The following is a 22,053-nucleotide window of genomic DNA, read 5'->3' on the forward strand; positions in this document are numbered from 1 at the left end:
CAGGCAAAATAAAACCATGCTGTAAACTGCTTGTAGTCTTTCTGTAATTTACAAAAGTAGAGGAATTAGTAAATAGTTTCTAAAGAGCCCCCACAGTCTCAGCATCTTTCCTCCCAGAAATGTATCATTTTCATACAATGAGATCTTATTGCTTATTTGCATATTTAAATTCTTATTTTAAATAATGATTATGACAGTTGGTGCGTACAAAGCAGGTACCATTGCAGCCTAATGGATTTAAAGTAGGGCTTGCTTTAAACTAAAATCTTTGGTGTATGCTTTTAATTTTTTTTTTTTTTTTGAGACAGAATCTTGCTTTGTTGCCTGGGATAGAGTGAGGTGCTGTGATCACAGCTCACTGCAACCACCTGTTCCTGGGCTCAAGTGATCCTCCTGCCTCAGCCTCCCGAGTAGCTGGGACTATAGGCACAAGCCACCATGCCCAGCTAAATTTTTCTGTTTGTTGTAGAGACGGGGTCTTGTTCTTGTTCAGGCTGATCTCGATCTCCTGACCTCAAGTGATCCTCCTGCCTTGGCCTCCCAGAGTGCTAGGATTACAGATGTGAGCCACTGCACCCAACCTATTGCTGCATTTCTAAGATAGCTTCTTTGAAATTCTTCTGATTCCAACATCTGTGTCATTTCTGCATTGTTGTCTATTGATTGTTCTTACTCATCCAAGTTGAGATTTTTTTCTGGTTTTTGGGTATGATGAGTATATTCATTTTGGATTGTATCCTGGACATTTTGAGTATTCTATTAGGAGACTCTGGTTCCTTCTTAAATCATCTACGTTAATAGACAGCCACTGGGGAGGGAGGAAAGGTAATGCCTCTTTGCCGACATTCACCTTGTATAGGACAGTAATGGTCAACAGGTTTCACCCCATAGTTCTTGTGGCTGCAACTCCTAGTGGGGGGAGGGAGGACCATCTTCTCTACTCTCATTTTGGTGCAAGGATGGTCACCAAGGCTTCATCCCATAGCTTACACAGTATCCAACTGAAAGGATTTCATCCTGCAGGACTGCTATCTTCCCAGTCCTTTGGTTAGAGAGAGTTTTTTTTCCTTGGGGATTTTTTTGTTGCTGTTGTTGTTCTATGCCTCTCGACAGTTCCAGGTTGTGAGTTGTTGTAGCACCCATGGTGGCAAAAAATCTTCAGGGAATTCATTACCTGGTCATTGCTCAAGACCTGAAGTCTCAGCCAGTTTGCCTTATTTTCTTTACATTTCAGTGTTCTGGTAGTCGCTTTTTGTCTTTGGTACAAGGTTTTTGGTTGTAATTAGCAGGAAAAATTGGGTGGAATGTGCTTACCCCATCTTGTCTGGAAGTTGGTGGTTTTTATATAGTATTAATAATTTCTTTGTGCTGTAATTTTATTTATTTGCCCTGTTTATTTTGTTTTTCAGGCCAATGAAGATAAAACAATGTCTGCCAACCTAAAATACCTTTCCTTGGGAATTTTGGTCTTTCAGACTACCAGTTTGGTTCTAACGATGCGTTATTCTAGGACTTTAAAAGAGGAGGGACCTCGTTATCTATCTTCTACAGCAGTGGTTGTTGCTGAACTTTTGAAGATAACGGCCTGTATTTTGTTAGTCTACAAAGATAGCAGTAGGTATCTAGGTTTTTTGTTTTTAATCAGTGCAGTTTATTTAGTTTACATATATATGTAAATGTATATTGATAACTACACATTTGAACTCTTGCATTATCTAATGCTCTAGTATTAAGAACATTTTGATATTATAAAAAATTTATTAAGACAGTTTTAAATCTAGTAATAAAGGCATTTTATCTTAATCTGTATCATGATTCATGTCTTTTGGTTAATTCAGTAAATATGAAACATAGTTTCTTGCATTTATAATAATTCGAGAATAAGAGTAAATTTTATAATTATGTGACTGTTAGAACTTTAGAAGGAAACAATAATTCTTTGCTAAAGTAAAGGCTTTTTACTTTATTTGCTTCATTGATTAGTCCAGTAGTGACTACTTTTATATAGTTTTTTAAAATAGTTTCATTGAGATATAATTCACAAACCATACAATTCACACATTTAAAGTGTACAATTTAATGATGGTTTGGTGTATTCCATTTTTAAACTTTTTAAGTTGTGGTAAAATGTATATATGTAACATAAAATTTGCCGTTTTCACCATTATTAGTGTATAATTCATTGACATTAATTATATTCACAATGTTGCACAACTGTCATCACTATTTCCAAAACATTTTCATCACCCTAAACAAAAACTCTGTAACTATTCAGTAATAACTTTTCATCCTCTCTTACCCTCAGTTCCCAATAACCTGTAATTTACTTTCTGTCTCTATGAATTTACCTATTCCAAATATTTTGTATAGGTAGAATCATATGTTTGTCCTTTTAGGTCTGGCTTATTTCATTTAGCATAATGTTTTCAACCCATGTTGTAACATGTATCAGAACTTTATTCTTTTTTATGGCTGAATAGTATTCCATTGTATGGATATACCACATTTTGTTTGTCCATTCATATGTAGTTGGACACTGGGTTGTTTCCACCTTTTGGCTATTGTGAATAATGCTGGCATGAATAATGAGTAATGCTGAAATAGATGTATAAGTATCTGTTGAGTCCCTACTTTCATTTCTTTTGGGTATATATAGGTGTGGAATTGCTGGATCACATGGTAATTCTATGTTTAACTTTCTGTGGAACCATCAAACTGTTTCCCACAGCAACTGGACCGTTTTACATTCTTGCCAACAATGTACAAATGTTATAATTTCTCATTCCTCACCAACAGTTATTTTCCATTTTTTAAAAAAAATTATAGCCATTCTAGCAGGCGTAAAGTAGTGTCTCATTGTGGTTTTGACTTGTGTTTCTCTATGACTAGTGATAATAACTTTTCATGAGTTTACTGGCTATTTGTATGTTTTCTTTTGAACTACATCTGACATTACTTGCTAATAGATTGGATCTGTGAAGGTCAGGAAAAAGGAGGAATCCAGTTTGAGGAATAACTCCTGGATTTTTAGATTAAATTACTGGGTGAATGGGTACTGCAATGAATGATACAGGAAAGATAGATTCAGGGGAAAATTAAGGCTTCGCTTTGGACCTTATTAAATTTGAGACACATATAAAACATCCCAATTGAGATGTCAAATAGTAGAGTCTATGAATATGGAACTCAAAGATTTGTCATTTTAAAGTTAAGCATTGGATGAGATAACCTAGTATGTATTAGAAAAGAAGGTCAGACTGAGCTCTGTCACATTCCCAATATTTAGAGGTCAGATTCAGAAGGAGGAATCAGCAAAAGAAGACTGGGAAGGAGTCACCAGCAAGATAGAAAGAAAACCATGACAATAATAGGAAAACTGAGAAAGTAGTGTTTTTGCTTTTAAAGTGTGGACGAGAGAAGTATCCACTGTGTTTAACATTGTGGAGCTAAAGATATCTTTGACACAAATAGTTGCATTGTAGAGAGATGCAGCAAAACCAATGTTCAGTGAATCAAAGCACAAATAGATATACCATACACAAAAATAAATTCCAGGCAGATTAAAAATTGACATTTAAAAAGTAAAACTTTATGACCCTGGTGCTATGAATGATTTCAAATAAGATATAAAAGACACAAATAAGACTTCTGGCAATAGGCAACAGAGCCATGGCTGCTCTCCTCTGAGCTGTGCTGAGGTTGTAGGGGCCAGCTGCATGGGGGAAGGCCGATCCGTGGGCTGTGGTGCTGCAATGGTGGAAGAATCCTATGAGGTGGGTTGGGAGCACATCACCCACCTCAAAGGAGAAATCACCAGGGACAGAGATTGAAAAATTCCAGATGGTTTACGGTTTTGATGCCATCAGAGTCTTTGGGTACATCTTTTAGCTGAAGGTGGCACAGATTGCCCTGACAGTGGTGGCCTTGCCACCAGGTTTCTACTGGTGCTCCCAGGGCCTCATGACTCTCGACTCCCCGTGCTTTGTGAGCAGGATAGCTGGCTTCACCCTGGCTATGCTCTGCTGGATGAGCTATTTCTTCTGGAGACTGGTGGGACTCCTGTATGTGAACAAGTCTGGCACCATGCTGCAGGTGGCTCAACTAACCTTCTGGGGCTGGCGGTTGGACAAATACTGTCCTGTGGCAGATGCGATGTCCCTGACAAAACCGAGGAACAGCCCCAGGAGCTGTTCATGCATATCTAGCAGTACAGTGGGAGGCAGACCTTCTACCTCACCCTGCACTATGGGACGCATCCTGAACAGAGAGTGTTTCTCACAGGTGTTTGGGGTGCTGAACACACTCAAGTGAACAACTGGGAGCCAGGCCTCTGGGTGGCCCTGAGCTGCCTGGATCTCTGACAGGAAGACTGAGGGTGTGGGTAAGGCTGAAGAAGGGGATCAGGCACCTGGAGAATTTGCCAGGGCCCCTGGGATCTTGTCTTTAGGGATATAGAAATTCATGAGGCACAAGCTGGTAACCAGGTTTAGGCAAAAGCCTTTTAGCACAAGTTCTTACTGGACTTGTGTATGACATTCAGTCAGATAATGGCCAGAAGTTTGTGTTAAGAGCCAGTTCTTAGAGAAAGCTATGCCAAGTCTCCCAGACAGTCCACTGCTATGAAATTGGAAGACAGAGGTGTGGTAGGGGGAGTCTAGGATTTGGAGTCAGAAGTCTTGGGTTCTGTCGGTTATCAAGTCCCTGTCCTTGGGCAGGTTATTGAGTCTCATTGGTTTTCACATCTGTAAAATGGAAAGTCCTACCTGTCTCATGGGATGGGTATGAGAATAAACAATAAATGTCAAGTGTGTTGCAAACTCAGTAGCCCAGAACAAATATTAAGTGTTTGGTCAGAGGTTAGCGCTTAGTGAAAGGCTTCTAGGCAGTCAGTAGTGAATTCCAGAGCCCTGTGCTGTGCCCCTTCATGTACCCAGGAGGAAAAGGGACTGGGGTGAAGCCTGGATCCTACCAGGATAGTAACTGCACATTGACTCGAGCAGGATGTCATCCAAGTGAGCACAACACCCCAGCTAAGATTTTGTTTACCACCCAGAGGTCTAGGGGACTATTACCATTGGAAGGCTTTGCAGTCTAATAAAGCCAGATCAGGAGGCTGAGGTGGGAGGATCACTTGAGCCCAGGAGTTCCAGCCTGGGTGACAGGGAAAGACTCTGTCTCCTAAAATAAATAAAGGAAAAAAGGAAGGAAAGAAGGAAGGAAGGAGGGAAAGCAGGCAGGCAGGCAGATGGACTATAACAACAACAACAAAAGAGGCACAAATAAGGCCATAAAGAAAAAAATAGATAATTTGGGGTACATCAAAATGAGAAAAATCTATAAATCAAACCAAGTGAGAAGACAAGCCACAGATTGAGAAGATTTATATCACATGGAACCACCAATATTTAATATCTAGAATTACAAAGAATTTCTAAAACTCAATAAGAAAAAGACGGCAACTCAGTAGAAAAGGAGACAAAGGATATAAATAGGCAATTCATGGAAGAGGAAACCTGAATGGCCAATAAATATATAAGATGCTCAACCTCACTGGCAATCAGGGAAATCCATTAAAACCAAGAGACACAAATTGCCCTCAGACTGGCAAAAATAAAAAGTCTTAACAATACCAGGAATTGGCAGGAATGTGAAGCAGACCTTCCCTAAAGTGCAATTGAGAAAAATATGTGGTAGCAGTCATTATTTAAAATTTTAATTTAAAAATTTAAAAATGTGTCAATATTTGAGATTTTTTTTCCTAGTAAAACTAAGAAAAAATCTTTGGTAACTTTTAGTTAACAATTTTTTGACAATTATTTTGGAATGGGAGATGGTATCAGGTAGCAATCTTTAAAGTTTTTTTCATTTCAAAAGACTTTTCATAATCAAAGTTTTCTCATTTTATTTCGGGAGAGAAAATTATCAACAAAGCGTCATTGTTGGTAAAGTGGTAGGGTTCCTTGGAATTTCTTTCTTAAGGGGTTTATATGTCCCTTAAAATTCTTTGGACATTTTTTGTGACTGATGATACTATAGCTTGGCTAGCTCAAAATCCATTTCTAATCCTTTTCTCCCTTTCCTGTCTCTAATATGGAGGAAATACAGGAAAAGACCCAGCTTTCTTGTAGCTAGGGGTAGCTGTGCAACACAGTCCTGTTCGACAAGAACCAAGAAGATAACTGCCAGTTTCCTCTTCTTCCTTGCTGCCCGAAACAAGAACCAGAGGTGCAGCAGTCCTTTGGTGATCGTGTTAGGATGATCATATAGACAGTAGATAAAAAGTATGAAGGTACAAAGCCAATATATATACAGTATTGTATATGAAAGAATCTTAGAATAGTGCCTGTTATTATTCAGGAATATATCAGGTACATTTTGGTTTCAAAAAACTCAGACATTCATTATTATCTAATATATATTTTATAATCTAAGAATTTTCTCAAGATCATATTGCAGAAAATTTTAAAATCAGTTATTCTGCTCTAACACAGTTATTTAATTTTATTTTTCTGTTCTCTCTTTTTTCTAAATATGTTTCTCTTGGGCAAACTCTTAACCATTTGCAATATAAAGAGACATAGGCTTAATTTATGGCAGCACTGTGTTAACAGGAAAGAGATAAATTCTGCTCTACTATTTGATGATGCAACTGAACCTAAAATATTAATTTCAGCCTTTCCATCACCAGAGTGGGCTGCAGTGGTTGGAAAATTTCCAACAAATATACTGGAAGGCCTTTAAAAGGTAGTGTTCAGGATCCATGCAACCAGGAAGGGGGACCGCTTTGGGTTCCCCTTATCCCTGAGGTCTCAGGGTGGGAGAAGTAGAAGAAGAACAAGCCTTCTTCCAGACTACTGGTAGGCAGCCTGTGCCAGAGCTAACATGGTTTGTTTTCAAGTCAGTGACAGTCATTTTTAAGAGTGGGTTTATTTGCTTCCAGGATCCACCTCCCTACTCCTCTCAGAATCCTTTGCGCCAAAGGACTTTGACCTTCTTTTCGCAGCTAGACACTGTGGACACCTTCTGCAGCTTGCTCAATGCAGGGTTGCCACAAATTTTCAATTTGTAAAAAACGCAATACCTGCAAAGCACAAGAAAGTAAAGCATGATTAAACAAAATATGCCTATAGACAGAAAACCTGGATCTGAGAGCCGTTGTAGAAGTTTTAGATCTGGACTCATGATATGTGAGACAAGTCCCTGTGGGGTTGAGTTAGTGTTAGTTGGAATTAACTAACCAACCAAACCCACTCCCTAATTGATTTACCTACTTTTATATTAAAATCTCACAATTATTAAGTGGTATGAATGGATGATGATATATGGAATACATAAAATACAAGTTTTTATAATGTTACAATAAAGTAAGAATATCTGGTTGATAAAATAATACTTTGAGCTTTTGGTTATCATAAATATGTATACATATGAGTGTGTATATATGTAGATATATGCATATAATCAATTTGATTATATATAAGAATGAAAGAATATGGGGATAATGCTCTTCTTAATATGCTATCTTACAATATTTAGCATTAGAAAAATTAGCACCATAAAGATATATTTTAGACCTAAACATATTTACCATGTAGCTCAGTTTCCTTTTTACACAGGTGAGAAAACTGAATCCTTGAGAGAGAGGATATGCAACTTATTCAAAGTTACTTAATTACTGATTTTTCCCATTTAATGTTTTTTCCTAGAATGTAGTCTAAGAGCACTGAATCGGATACTGCATGATGAGATTCTTAACAAACCTATGGAAACACTTAAACTTGCTATTCCATCAGGGATATATACTCTTCAGAACAATTTACTCTATGTGGCACTGTCAAATCTAGATGCAGCTACTTATCAGGTACTTAAAATACATATCTTTCTTTCTTTAAAAAAATTTTATTAATACATAATATGTGTACATATTTATGGGATACATGTGATATTTTGATACCTGCATACAATGTGTAATGATCAAAATCAGGGTACTGAGGATATCCATTACCTCAAACATTTATCATTTCTTTATATTGGGAACATTTCAAATCTTCTTTTCTAGCTATTTTAGAATTTATGATGAATTATTATTAACTATAGTCCCCCTACTGCGCTGTCAAACACTAGAACTTATGCTTTCTTTTTTTTTTTTTTTTTTTTTTGAGGGAGTGGTGAGGCCTGTCTCCAGTACAGGCTGGCTCCATCCCCCTAGAACTAATTCTTTCTGTCTAACTGTATGTTTGTATTCATTAACCAAGCTCTCTTCATCCCTCCTTCCTGCTTCCTTCCCAGCCTCTGGTAATTATCATTCTACTCTCTACCTCCATGAAATCAACTTTTTTAGCTTCAACATATGCATGAGAACATGTCTTTTTGTGCCTGGCTTATTTCACTTAACATAATGACCTTCAGTTCCATCCATGTTGTTGCAAATAACAGGATTTCATTCTTTCTTTTGGCTGAATAGTATTCCATTTTGTATGTCCATTCATTCATTGATAAGACACTTAGGTTGATTCATTCATTGATAAGACATTTGGGTTGATTCCCTATCTTGGTTACTGTGAATAGTTCTACAATAAACATGAGGGTGCAGGTATTCCATTGATATACTGATTTCCTTTCCTTTCGATATATACCCAGTTGTGGAATTGCTGGGTCATATGTTAGTTCTATTTTTAGTTTTTTGAGAAACCTTCATATTGGTTTTCATAGTGGCTGTAGTAATTTACATTCCCACCAACAGTGGGAATATAAGTTTGCTTTTCTCTGCATCCTCGGCAGCATGTTATTTTTTGTCTTCTTGATAATAGCTGTCCTAATGAGGTGATATCTTATTGTGATTTTGATTTGCGTTTACCTGATAATTAGTGATGTTGAGCATTTTTTTCATATACCTCTTGGCCATTTGTATGTCTTCTTTTTATAAGTGTTATTCAGGTCCTTTGCTTGCTTTTCAATGGGATTATTTGTTTTTATGCTGTTGAGTTGTTTGCATTCCTTGTATATTCCAGATATTGGTCCCATGTTGGATGAATAGTTGCAAATATTTTCTCCTGTTCTACAGGTCGTCTCTTCACCTTGTGGATTGTTTCCTTTGTGGATTGTCTCCTTCTACAGAAGCTTTTTAGTTGAATATAATCCCATTTGCATATTTTTTTTTTCTGCGCTTTTGAAGTTGTAGCCATAAAATCTTAGCCTAGATCACTGTTCTAAAATATTTCCCCCTCTGTTTTCTTCTATTAGTTTTACAGTTTTGAGTCTTAAGTCTTTAATCCATTTTGAGTTGATTTTTTAGTATGGTGAGAGATAGGGGTTCTAGTTTCATTCTTTTGCATATTGATATGCAATTTTCCCAGCATCATTTATTGAAGAGGGTGTCCTTTCCCCAGTGTGTGTTTGTGGTGCCTTTGTCAAAAATCAGTTGGTTGTAAATACATGAATTTATTTTGGGGTTCTCTAATTCTGTTCCATTGGTCTTTGTGTCTATTATTATACCAATACCGGGCTGGTTTGGTTACTATAGCTTAGTAGTATATTTTGCAGTCAAGTAGTATAATACCTTAAGCTTTGTTCTTTTTGCTCAGGATTGCTTTGGCTATTCAGGATATTTTGTGGTTCCATATGGATTTTAGGAGTATTTTTTCCTATTTCTGTGAAGAATGTCATTGGTATTTTGATGGAGATTGCATTGAATCTGTAGATTTTTTTGGGTAGTATGGTCATTTTAACAATATTAATTCTTCTGTTCCTGAACATGGGATGTGTTTCCATTTGTTTGTGTCCTCTTCAATTTCCTTCATCAGTGTTTCATAGTTTTCCTTGTAGAGATATTTACCTCGTTGGTTAAATTTATTCCTAGATTTTTTTTCTTTTGTAGCTATTATAAATAGCATTACTTTCTTGATTTCCTTTTCAGCTAGTTTGTTACTGGTTTATAGAAATACTACTGATTTTTGTATGTGGCAACTTAACTGAATTCATTTATCAGTTCTAAGAGTTTTAGGTGGAGTCTTTAGTTTTTCTATATATACAATAATGTTGTCTGAAAAGAGGGATAGTTTGACTCCATCTTTTCCAATTTGAATGCCTTTTATTTCTTTCTCTTGCCTGATTGCTCTGGTTAGGATTTGCAGTACTATATTTAATAAGAGTGATAAAAGTGAGCATCCCTGTAAGAGGGAACTGTAACTTCCCTCTTACAGTTCTTAGAGGGAATGTTTTCAGCTTTGCCCCGTTCAGTATGAGGTAAGCTGTAGGTTTGTCTATATGGCCTTTATTATGTTGAGATATGCTCCTTCTATGCCTAATTTGTTGAGAGTTTTTATCATGAAGGATGTTTTAAATTTTATCAAATGCTTTTGCATCTATTGAGATGATCATATGGTTTTTTGTCCTTCATTCTGTTGATGTGATTTGTCATATCTATAGATTTGCATATGTTGACCCATCCTTGCATCCATGGGATAAATCCCACTTAATCATGGTGAATGATCGTTTTGATGCACTATTGGATTCCACTGGCTACTATTTTGTTAAGGATTTTTGCGTCTATGCTCATTAGGGATATTAGACTGTAATTTTCTTTTTTTGTTGTATCCTTGTTTGGTTTTGGTATCAGGGTTATGCAGACCTTGTAAAATGAATTAGGAAGAATTCCCTTCTCTTCAGTATTTTGGAATAGTTTGAGAGGAATTGATTTTAGTTCTTCTTCATAGGCTTGGTAGAATTCAACAGTAAAGCCATCTAATCCTGAATTTTTCTTTTTTTGGAGACTTTTTATTAATGATTCAATCTCATTACTCATTATTGGTCTATTCAGGTTTTCTATTTCTTCGTGGCTCAATCTTGGTAGGTTGTGTCCAAGAATTTATCCATTTCCTCTAGGTTTTCCAGTTTTTCTGTGGTTTCAGTTGTTATGTCTCCTTTTTCATTTCTGATTTTATTTATTTGGGTCTTCTCTCTTTTTTTCTTGATTAGTCTAGGTGATGGTTTGTTGATTTTGTTTATATTTTCAGAAAACCAACTTTTCATTTCATTGATCCTTTCTATTGTTTGTTTTTTTTTTCCCTTTTATTTTTTTTATTGAGACAAAGTCTCACTGTGTTGCCTAGGCTGGAGTGCTGTGGTGCTAACATAGCTCATTACAACCTTGACCTCCCAGGCTCAAGGATCATCCCACCTCAGCCTCCTGAGTAGCTTGGACTATAGGCATTCATCACCATGCCCAGCTAATTTTTAAATTATATTTTTGTAGAGACAGGGTCTTGCAATATTGCCCAGGCTGGTCTTGAACTCCTGGTCTCCAGCAGTCCTCCCACCTTGCCCTCCCAAAGTGCTGGAATTACAAGCATGAGTCACTGCACTTGGCTCTTTGTATTGTTTTTTTAGTCACCATTTAGTTCTGCTCTGATCTTTATTATTTCGTTCCTTCTGTTAATTTTGGATTTAGTTTATAATTGCTTTTCTAGTTCCTTAAGGTACATCATTAGATTATTTATTTGAAATTTTTCTACTTTTTTGATATAGGCATTAAATTTTCCTCTTAGCACTGTTTTTCTGTATCCAATAGGTTTTGTCATTTTGTGTTTCCATTTTCATTTGTTTCAAGAAATTTTTTGTCTTCCTTCTTAATTTCTTCATTGACTAGATGGTTGTTCAGGAGCATGTTTTTTTATTTCCATGTATTGGGAGAGTTTCCAGAGTTCCTTGTTATTGATATCTAGTTTTATTTCCTTGTGGTCTGAGAAGATAACTTGATATGATTTGAATTTTTAAAAATTTGTAAAGAATTGTTTTATATCCTAACATATGCATATGGTCTATTTTGAAGAATGTTCCATTTGCTGATGAGGAGAATGTGTACTCTGCAACTATTGGATGAAATATTCTGTAAATGTCTGATAGGTCCATTTGGTCTAATGTGCAGTTTAAATCCAGTGTTTCTTTGTTGATTTTCTGTCTAGCTCTTTTTAATGCTGAGAGTGTGGTGTTGAAGTCTCTAACTGTTATTGTATTGAAATCTACCTCGCTCTTTATTTGACTTCTTTTTGCCAAGTTCATGGCATAATGTTCTGTGAGCAATTTTTCTCAATTGTGGCACTACTGACTTTTTTTTTAGGGTCTTGCTCTGTTACCCAGCCTGGACTCAAACTCCTAGGCTCAAGTGTCCAAAGATCCCTGATACCTGGTAGGGATTCCCAAGACTAGCATTGACTAGAGCTTTAGATCCCAGTTCCTGGCCAGGTACAACCCACTAAACACGCCCCTGGGGTCTTTAAAATACATTTCTAATAGTCCTTTTAAGAAACGTACAAACATATTGCAGCACTATTCACAACAGACAAGATATGGAATCAACCTAAGTTGATTGGATGAATGGATAAGGAAATTGTGGTACATGTACATAATGGAATATTATATAGCCACAAAAAGAATGAAATCCTGCCATTTAAAACAACATGAATGAAACTGGAGAACATCATGTTAAATGAAATAAGCCAAGCACAGAAAGATAAATCCCCATGGAGACAGAGCGTAGAGGGATGGTTACCAGAGGCTGGGAAATAAAGTGGGGATGGTTAATGGGTGCAAAAATACAGTTAGGTAAAAAGAACAATATTTGATAGCACAACAAAACGGTTATAATCAACAAGTTAGGGTGTACTTTAAAATAACGAAAAGAGAGGAAGAGTGGAATTGGAATGTTCCTAATGCAAAGAAATGTTAAATGCATGAGGTGATGGATATTCTAATTACCTTGATATGATTAATTCACGTTGTATGCCTTATATCGAAACATCTCATGTATCCTATAAAGATATACAACTAATATGTACCCATAATAACTAAAAATTAAAAAACATATAAACAATAATATTGCTGTTTTCTTTTTCAGGTCACGTATCAGTTGAAAATTCTTACAACAGCATTATTTTCTGTGTCTATGCTTGGTAAAAAATTAGGTGTGTACCAGTGGCTCTCCCTAGTAATTTTGATGACTGGAGTTGCTTTTGTACAGGTAACTATTCAAGATGAGTATATCTTTCATTTTTTATCACAGTTTCAAAACCTTATTTATTTTGCATGCAAAACCTATTATTGATTGAAGCAAATAAATGCTTATTCCTTACAACTGACAGATATATTTTAGGGGTTTCCTTTGTGTGAGATACTACATTGGAACTGTAAGTGTCACAAAGAAATTAATAAAAATAAAATGATATTACCTAAAGACATGAACAATCTAGTTAGGGAAATAAGACACTGCATACTAAACAAAGCTGATTTTATTGGATATCTGTAGCAATTGAAATTATTAGTATTTTATTGTCTGTCAGCTATACTGATACCATTCTTTCCTGGTTCTTATATCTTTCTAGTGATTCCTTATTGGTTTCCCTCTTGGGCTCATTTTCCCTGATACTCCCTTAGATATTGTGGTTGCTTGTAGGCCTGTTATTTTTTTTTCTAATTTGTGTCCTTATTTTTGGAGATTTCATACATTTTGGAGGTTTTTATTAACACGTATGCTGACAATTCCTCAGTTTGTGTCACCAGCTCTGCTTATCACTTCTACTTCCAGATTGTGTATCTAAAAGTCTCTTGGATATCTTCACTTGGTTGTTCAATAGGCCTTATAAACTCAGCATATCTAAAATTAAACTTTATCTCTTCCCTGAAAAACCTATTCTTGTTTCTATTTTTCAATCATTATTTACTCAACCTGGGAGCTGTCCTAGATTCTTTCTTCTACTGTATATCCAATCAATAACTAAATCCTTACTGATCCTGCCTTCTAAAACTTCCTGATTTTGTCCTTGTCTGTCTCTCTACTATCACTTCCCTAGTTCATCCCTCCTTGTTTGTCATGTTTTCTTTTCCTCCCGACATTATTTCTACTCCAGTTTTACCCATCCCCCCAAATCCAGCCTCCACTTAGTTACCACTGTGGTCTGTCTAAAAACAAATCCAATCATATCACATTCCTGCCATTCAGAAGGCCCCATCACTTCCCCTGGAGTGTGGTATGTATATCTTGAATTAATATTTATTTTAAATGGGTATTATAATAGTATAAATGGCATATCAAACTCATTTTTATAAATATTGCTTAGGATAAGCTAAAGTAGGTATTATTTCAAAAAGTGAGGTATCTTAAATTAAAATATCAAGTAATTAATAGTTAAGGTGGAACATAGGTTTGACAAAGCCATGAAAATCACAGCAAATAACTGAAGCTTTAGGAACAATGGGCCAGGTGCGGTGGCTCATGCCCATAATCCTAGCACTCTGGGAGGCTGAGTCAGGTGGATTGCTTGAGCTCAGGAGTTTGAGATCAGCCTGAGCAAGAGCGAGACCCCATCTCTACTAAAAATAGAAAAAAATTAGCTGGGCAACTAATAATAGAAATAAAAAATTAGCCAGGCGTGGGGGCTCGTGCCTGTAATCCCAGCTACTTGGGAGGCCGAGGCAGGAGGATCGCTTGAGCCCAGGAATTTGAGGTTGCTGTGAGTTAGGCTGATGCCATGGCACTCTAGCCTGGGCAACACAGTGAAACTCTGTCTCAAAAAAAAGAAAGGAACAATGACCTACAGGATAAAGCCCAGAATGGTTAGTATAACACATTGACCCTTCGTAATGCACCTACAGCTCCAGGCTCATTTCTGCTGCTCCACACTTCAAAATCTGAATTTCTAAAACTAAACTGCTTGTAGAGGTTATTTTACCCATCTTTGTGTTTACGCATCCTCTTATACCTACAATGACTTCTCCCTGGCTAACTCCTATTCATTTTTTAAGACTCAATTGAGGTGTTACCTCTACCAAAATACCTTCCTAACATTGCAGGCCATAGTATTATCCCTTCTTCTGTGCTACCATAGTACTTTGTACATATCTTTTCTGAGTTACCTTATATATATATTTGGGGGGGGTGTGTTTTTGAGACAGAGTCTTGCTCTGTTGCCCTGGGTAGAATGCAGTGGCATCATAGCTCACTGCAACCCCAAACACCTGGGCTCAATCAGTTCTCCCACCTCAGCCCCCAGAGTGCTAAGGATTACAGGCGTGAGCCACCGCACCTGGCCCCAGGTTACTTACACTTAAATGCTTGTTTATATGTCTGTTTCATCCCTACAACTTGAGTTCATAGAAGGCATCAGCTGTATTTCACTGCTCCTTCCATTTCTAGTGCCTAATCAGCAAAATTTAAACATAGTTTAAGATCAGGAAAAACAAAGGACATTTGTTTTTACATGATTAGTTGTCAACTGATTTTATACACTGTAAGTACAGATCACTTTTGGGAAACCTTCAGGGAGGAGGTTGGATTTAAATTAGGTTTTGAAAGATAATAGTTATCATGAAATCTGCATGTTGAATACTTATTAAATACTTATATGCCAGGCACACCACTCGGTGCTTATCCTGTATTATCTCATGTAATACCTGTTTAAGGTAGTTACTATTCTTCCCAACTTACAGAAGAAGAATTAAAACTCAGAGAGGTTAACTAAGTTGCTTAAGATCACAGATCTAGTAGTGGCAGAGCCAGAATCAAAACTCTTTAAAACTTTTTTCACTATTGTCTTTCAGAAGGTCTGAAGCACCAGAAAAAGCATTACAGAAAAAGGATGGTTAAAAAACATATATAGGTGTGTAGCTGTGGATAAGCACAAGATAAGTTAAGAAATGGTAATAAACTTTGATTGGAACAAAAGATTGACAAAAGATGTGGTAAAAGATGAAATTAGAAAATACAAATTGGTACCAGTTTGTATGTGGTCTTCAGTATTGAGGTAGGAGCTTAGACTTGATAGCTTTTGGCTTTAAGGCCTCACTGGAGATTTGGAAGGGAGAGAGGCATATCAGAGGAATCCTGTTGGTGTGCAAGGCAGATTGGTGGGGAGAAAAACGGAAGGAATGGAGAACATGATGGGGACCTAAACTGGCCAGTTAGTAGGGTTGGAATATCTCAGAGTACCGATATAAGAGTTGTTACAAGGGAAGAATCAGTATGAGTTTGAGACTAATAAATATCATAAGGAATGGAGATCAAGGAAATTTATGTTTGAATGGCGATTTTTAATAGAAATAAAGGCATCAAAAGCTATGTTTGTTTTGGAGAGGGATGAATAAATTTTGGAAGCATTAGTTTAAAGGAGATAACAAGCTTCTGAATAGCAGCAATAGAAACCTTGGACTTGAGCTCAGAAGAGATGTCAGTGCTTCTGTGAATCACCTCTCCAGGCTAGAGGGGTTTGGTGTAACTATGTTGTAGTTATGCTGTCCAATAGGGTAACCACAAGTCAAGTGTGGCTATTTAAATTTAATTAATTAAAATTAAATAAAACTAAAATTTCAGTTTCTTAGTCACACTTCCTACATTTCAAGTGCTCAATAGCCACATATGAATAGCGGCCTCCCTATTGGATAGCAAAGATATAGAACATTTCCATCATCAGAGGAAGTCTGCTGAGTAGTGCAGGTATAAAGATTGGGAGAAGAGGACCAAGGAAAAGAGTAGGTAGTTCCAAGAGGCAAGGAATGAGTAGTCAGTAGTGTCAGTGGTACAGTGAAGGCAACCTGAATAGGGAGTGGACAATTTTGTTATTAAAAGCTATTTAACACATTGATTGAAAAGTCTTTGGTAGCCATGAAAAGTACAGTTTCAGAAGGAAAAGTAGCTTTAAGAAGTTCAGGTAGTAGGAGATCAAGCAGAGGAGTAAGGAAATAGATGTGAAAGAAAATTGAGCTAAGTATAGGCTATCAATTGATTAGATTAAAGGTCATTATCATCTAACACAAAAGGTACCATGCCTGGTATGATGACTCAAGTCCCTTCCAACACATTTCCTTTCTAGTGTACTCAGAGTTTTCCATCATTTTCTGATGGGCTGTCTTTCCCTGACAGTGTTTGGGGTTCACCTCCCAACAGCTTCTCTTTATTATGCTTAATTTAGCACATTTCTTTCCAGTTGCGCCAGCTTTTGCTGAGGCAGCCAAGGGAATGTAAGATTTTTAGTCTTTCATCTACCTATATTTGAAATGGTGCTTTTTAATAAATTAAACTTTAAAGAATTATATCAATGTAATAGATTGGTTTCTGTAAGAAATGAAATGTAAAATATTTGTTGTTTCTAAGGGTTTCTTAAAAATTATAAATTGTAATAGTAATATATTATCACTGTGGAGGAAAAAAGCGAAATGATTGTAAGGTTTTTCTTTCAGAAGCTCCCTCTGCAATTCCCAGGAATGATATTGGTCACCTTTTCATTTTAAAGTCTAAGAGTAGGCTCTTAATATGCAGTTTGTAAAGTATGATAGGAATTCAACTTCAGTTTTCTTTTTATTTAGTGGCCCTCAGATTCTCAAGAGCTTGATTCTAAGGAACTTTCAGCTGGCTCTCAATTTGTAGGACTCATGGCAGTTCTCACAGCATGTTTTTCAAGTGGCTTTGCTGGAGTTTACTTTGAGAAAATCTTAAAAGAAACAAAACAATCAGTGTGGATAAGAAACATTCAGCTTGGTAAGTTTTAAATGCTTTCTAATATATTTTTAAAAGTGATTATATTGTTAATTTAAAGATTTCCATATGTCTTTACATAAATAAGCCTTGCATAAATCTGTTGCTCCAAATATCTGGCAATATTTTTGTCTTTTAAAAAAATTGTATTTTAAATGAATGCCTTTTATTCAAGAATTTGAAATTTTAGGTCTCTGGCAATAGGGTGTAGCCTCACCTTCTGTCCTCACCATTTGGAGCCTTAGTGACTTTATTCTTCATTGCCTCTTCTTTCCCAGAAGGTGTTGCAAATAACTTACATATTTTACTCCCAGAAAAGGGGAATAAGGTACTTAGATGGAAGAAGTTTGAAATGATGAACTTTTTGCCTCTGTTTTAAAATCTTATATGCCTTTTTATTTCAAAATGTTATGTTTTAACTCCTAAAGACTCAGCATTTTTCTGACCAAAAATAAATAGTTTAAAAGAAAAAAATGTCCCATATATTGAAGTATAGCCTTTGAACAAATACTTAAACTATTTGTACTATTGTAATATTTAAATTCTCATACAAAGATTCCATCATTTAGTATTCCCGGCATGTGTGCACTTCTGATGATGCTACATAGAACTGCCCATGTGTTGGGTATGGTGGCTCAGGCCTGTAATCCTAGCACTTTAGGAAACTAAGGTAGGAGGATTGCTTGAGGCCAGGAATTTGAGACCAGCCTGGGCAATATAGCGAGACCCTATCTCTACAAAAAATAGAAAAATTAGCCAGATGTGGTGGTGTATACCTGCAGTCCAAACTATTCAGGAGGCTGAGACAGGAGGATATCTTGAGCCCAGGAGGCTGAGACCAGCCTGGGCAACATAGGAAAGACCTCGAGACCTTGTCTCTACAAAAAATAAAAACAAAAACAAAAGAACTGCACATGTGAGAAGCAGCTCATTTGCAAATCAACACATTCTATTTTAAGCCTCTGTCCTGGTGACTTTGGGGTCTGCCTTTGAAACCATTGTGTTTTTTTTTCTGTCCATGTTAACTTTTATATACCATTTTATAGATGAGGAAACTGAAGCGCAGAGAGGTTAAATAACTTGTCCAAGCTCACACTACTGACTAGTAATAGATTCAGGATTTGAATCCAGGCAGTGTGGCTCCAGTATACCATGTCTTTCTTGACCAGCAGTCATACAGGGCCCTCCAGGCCATACACAGTACATTGTCTGTATTCCTATTGGCCTGTATTTTAAGTCAGATCTTCCAAATTTGATTAAAGTCCATCCTTCCAGCTGCTTTCAAGTAATGTGATAACAAACTGAACCTTCATTTTATCATATAGGATTTATTTAAGTTTTTCTGCAAAATTTATAGAAATGTATCAAGTTTTTTTTTCTTAAGAACATTCAGTGTAAATATTTTTAAAGCAAAATTTAATTAGCTTCTTTAGTTTGTGTGGAAGGCAAGTTCACAGGCTTGAAAAATATTAAGCAGTTTAATTCACCATTTCAGAAAGAGTGTTATCTATAGCAGACTAGTTAAGAATATTTGGTTTTGAAGTCAGACTACTCAAATCCTGATTTCATCATTTATCACTTATGTGACCTTAGGGAAGTTACTTAATCTCTCTTTGCTTTACTTTCCTTATGTATAAAATTTACTTAATTATAGTACTACCTTATATATTGCTACAAAGATTAATGGGGTTAATATATTTAAAATGTTTAGAATAAGGTGACTTACTTGTAGTAAACACTAATAAATGTCAGCTATTTATATAAATATGCAAATATCAGAAAAAAATGTAAGGTTTATGTGAGTCACCTAAAATTTTCTTGAATTATAAGATAAAAATGGAAGACAAGTCAGAATTCATGATTCTGCGGTGCTTTATGGATTTCTTTTTTGGTGACCTCATGGCAGAATACTCATAGAAAAAATGGTAAGCTGACTTAAGTTTTGAAAGGATATTTAAATAAGTGATAGACAACTTGAAATCACAAGAACATAAATTAAAACAATGTAATATTTTTCAAACATCAAATTACTAAAGATTAACAAATTGATAAGATCCAATTTTAGCCAGAGAGTGGAGAAACAGTAACTCTATTACCTATTGTTGCTAGGAATATAGATTGATATAACCTTGTTGGATCCCAATTTGGGAGTGTTGACCAAAATTTATATAAATGTAGGCTTTGATGTAAGAATTCCAGGTGTGAATAATAACTTATCCTACAAGAGCACAAAGATAGATGTCCATGGTTATTATTTCTGTATTGGTTACAGTTGTAGAAAATATAAAACGTTTAGAGGACTGCCTACATAAATTATCTATATAATTAAACAGTGTGGTGGTTAAGATCTTGGACTCCAGAGCCATACCACCTGGCTTCAAATCCTGAGTCCATTACTAACCAATAGTGTGAGTTCAGGCAAGTTATTTAACCTCTCTGTGCTTCAGTTTCTTCATCTATAAAATGGGCATAAATATATCTACCTTATAGGGTTGTAGTGAGTTAACATACATAAGCACTTGGAATAATTCCTGACACAGGATATTACATATGTATTTGCTATTACTGTCATTTGTACAAGGGAATATTAAGCCATTGTTACAATGCAGTGGGTCTTTTCATACTGACATACATGACATGTACGTATCCTTCCATATACCTTTTTAAGTAATTATCAAGTATTTTATAGATTAAAAAGTTTAATATCCTCAGGAGTGTTTTTATAATTATATGCCAGCATTAATCTGGCATATAATTACAAAAGGATTAAGGATAGAGCTGGTATAAATGAAATTTTAGAGCATTCGTGTCCTGAAGTTCCTTTCCATCATGGAATACCTTGGTTAGTTATGGCTTTATTTTTTTTAAATCACTTTACCCCTGCATTCTTTGACTGCATGTATTTCAAAGACTACCCGTAAGAGGTGGACCCTGTAGGTACACATTTCTTTATTTATAGCCTACCAGTACTTCCAGATATCTCTTAGGTCCAGTAGTCATGTGATAGTCCATGTTGTAGAGATGAGAGATTCAGCAGTGAAGACATAGTTTCTGCTCTCACTGAATTGACTTTCCCTAACTGAGATTTCGGTAACACAGAATCTGATGTTGTCTATGACTGTTTCTTAGCCCTGATTTTTGGGATATTATGGTACTTTAAAAACTTCTTAGTAAGGAAAAATACTGCGTCAAATGCCTGAGCTTTTATATTTGCATGTATGAATGTAAATATATGAAAATCTGGACCTAGCAATAGGAAGATACAAGATATAATGCCATGTGCCAAAATCGAGCATTTTACAAATATTTGAGCCTTGGGATTATGTAATTTATGCATTATATTTTTTAGTGCTCCGAAGTCGATAATCTCTGTTCTTTTTTATTTCTATATCTTTGTCTTTTTATATTATGTCTTTGTCTTATAGTCATAATATAGTAGTAAATATACTTTTATTGGTAAGTTTATAGAAATCAAGTAATAATTTTAAAAAGTAGTCAAATTTTATCAAAAAGTTATATATAAAATTATTTGGAATGTCAATGGAAAAATATCTCTTCAAACAAGCTAACTGACATCTGATGTAGATTTTACATTTTTTTTTAGGTTTCTTTGGGAGTATATTTGGATTAATGGGTGTATACGTTTATGATGGAGAACTGGTATCAAAGAATGGATTTTTTCAGGGATATAACCAACTGACCTGGATAGTAGTTGTTCTCCAGGTAAAGCATTTAAAGTCTTATATTTAGTGCTAATAAACTTTATTTTAATATAGAGAATCAAAGTAGGTACTAATGTGAGGGAAAAGATCCCTCCTGTTAATGTTCTCATTGTATCTAGTTTATTTAGGGAAGTTAAAATCGAACTGGTCTTAATGCCCTAATGAAAACTTATTTTGAAAGGAATCTTAATAGACTTTGTGGTATTTAAGTTGAACATAAAAAAAATACAAGTTTAAGAATAAAATAGTTGAAACTGAAGGCAAATATAACTTTTGATTTTTCTAAACTCCTATCATTGTACAGAAAGTCTACAGTCAGCCATTAAGACCCAACAAGCAGTCTTAGATATTTAATTCTGTGACAGTTGATAGCCTCATATTGTAGTTATGTTTTGGACTATTCCTGTCAAATTACTTCAGTTTATATGTAACTTGAAGTTAAGGGTTGAGTAATGAATTTCATCTTCAGAAAATACTTGAGTATTCTAGAGAATATAAAATGAAGATCCAAGTAACTGCCCTCAGAGCCTTTTTCTATTCTCCTAGAGATTCTTGAAGCCTAAGGAGCAGGTTCCAGAGGACAGGTGAAGGTGGCAAAGGATAGTTGTGTTTTCAAAGCACAAAAGATAGTTCTATTTTAAGATAGGAGAAAAGAGAAAAGGATAAGTGAAAATTTGAAAAAATAAATATTTGAGAGAAAATTCGAAGAGCAGGTAAGGCAAGTTAGGAGAGTTTATGTATAATCTATTTTATCCCAGCAAAGAGAGGAAGCCATTTTCCCTTAAGAAGGGACTGAAGACATGAGCA

At 35.7% G+C, this 22,053-nt stretch overlaps 1 protein-coding gene across 1 annotated transcript in view; it reads left to right on the top strand.

The window, feature by feature from the left end:
* SLC35A3 (solute carrier family 35 (UDP-N-acetylglucosamine (UDP-GlcNAc) transporter), member A3) overlaps positions 1 to 22,053 on the top strand; it is a 49,795-nt gene that overhangs the window by 21,088 nt on the left and 6,654 nt on the right. Inside the window, exons 2-6 of the mRNA XM_012654865.1 lie at positions 1,410 to 1,614; positions 7,707 to 7,861; positions 12,896 to 13,018; positions 17,356 to 17,527; positions 21,129 to 21,247. Coding sequence (XP_012510319.1) covers positions 1,428 to 1,614; positions 7,707 to 7,861; positions 12,896 to 13,018; positions 17,356 to 17,527; positions 21,129 to 21,247 — 756 coding nt within the window. The 5' untranslated portion in view covers positions 1,410 to 1,427. The remainder of the gene's footprint in view (positions 1 to 1,409; positions 1,615 to 7,706; positions 7,862 to 12,895; positions 13,019 to 17,355; positions 17,528 to 21,128; positions 21,248 to 22,053) is intronic.

Source organism: Propithecus coquereli, unplaced genomic scaffold (genome assembly GCF_000956105.1).
Source record: "Propithecus coquereli isolate 6110/MARCELLA unplaced genomic scaffold, Pcoq_1.0 Scaffold45, whole genome shotgun sequence".
In the NCBI taxonomy this organism is placed as follows: domain Eukaryota; kingdom Metazoa; phylum Chordata; class Mammalia; order Primates; family Indriidae; genus Propithecus; species Propithecus coquereli.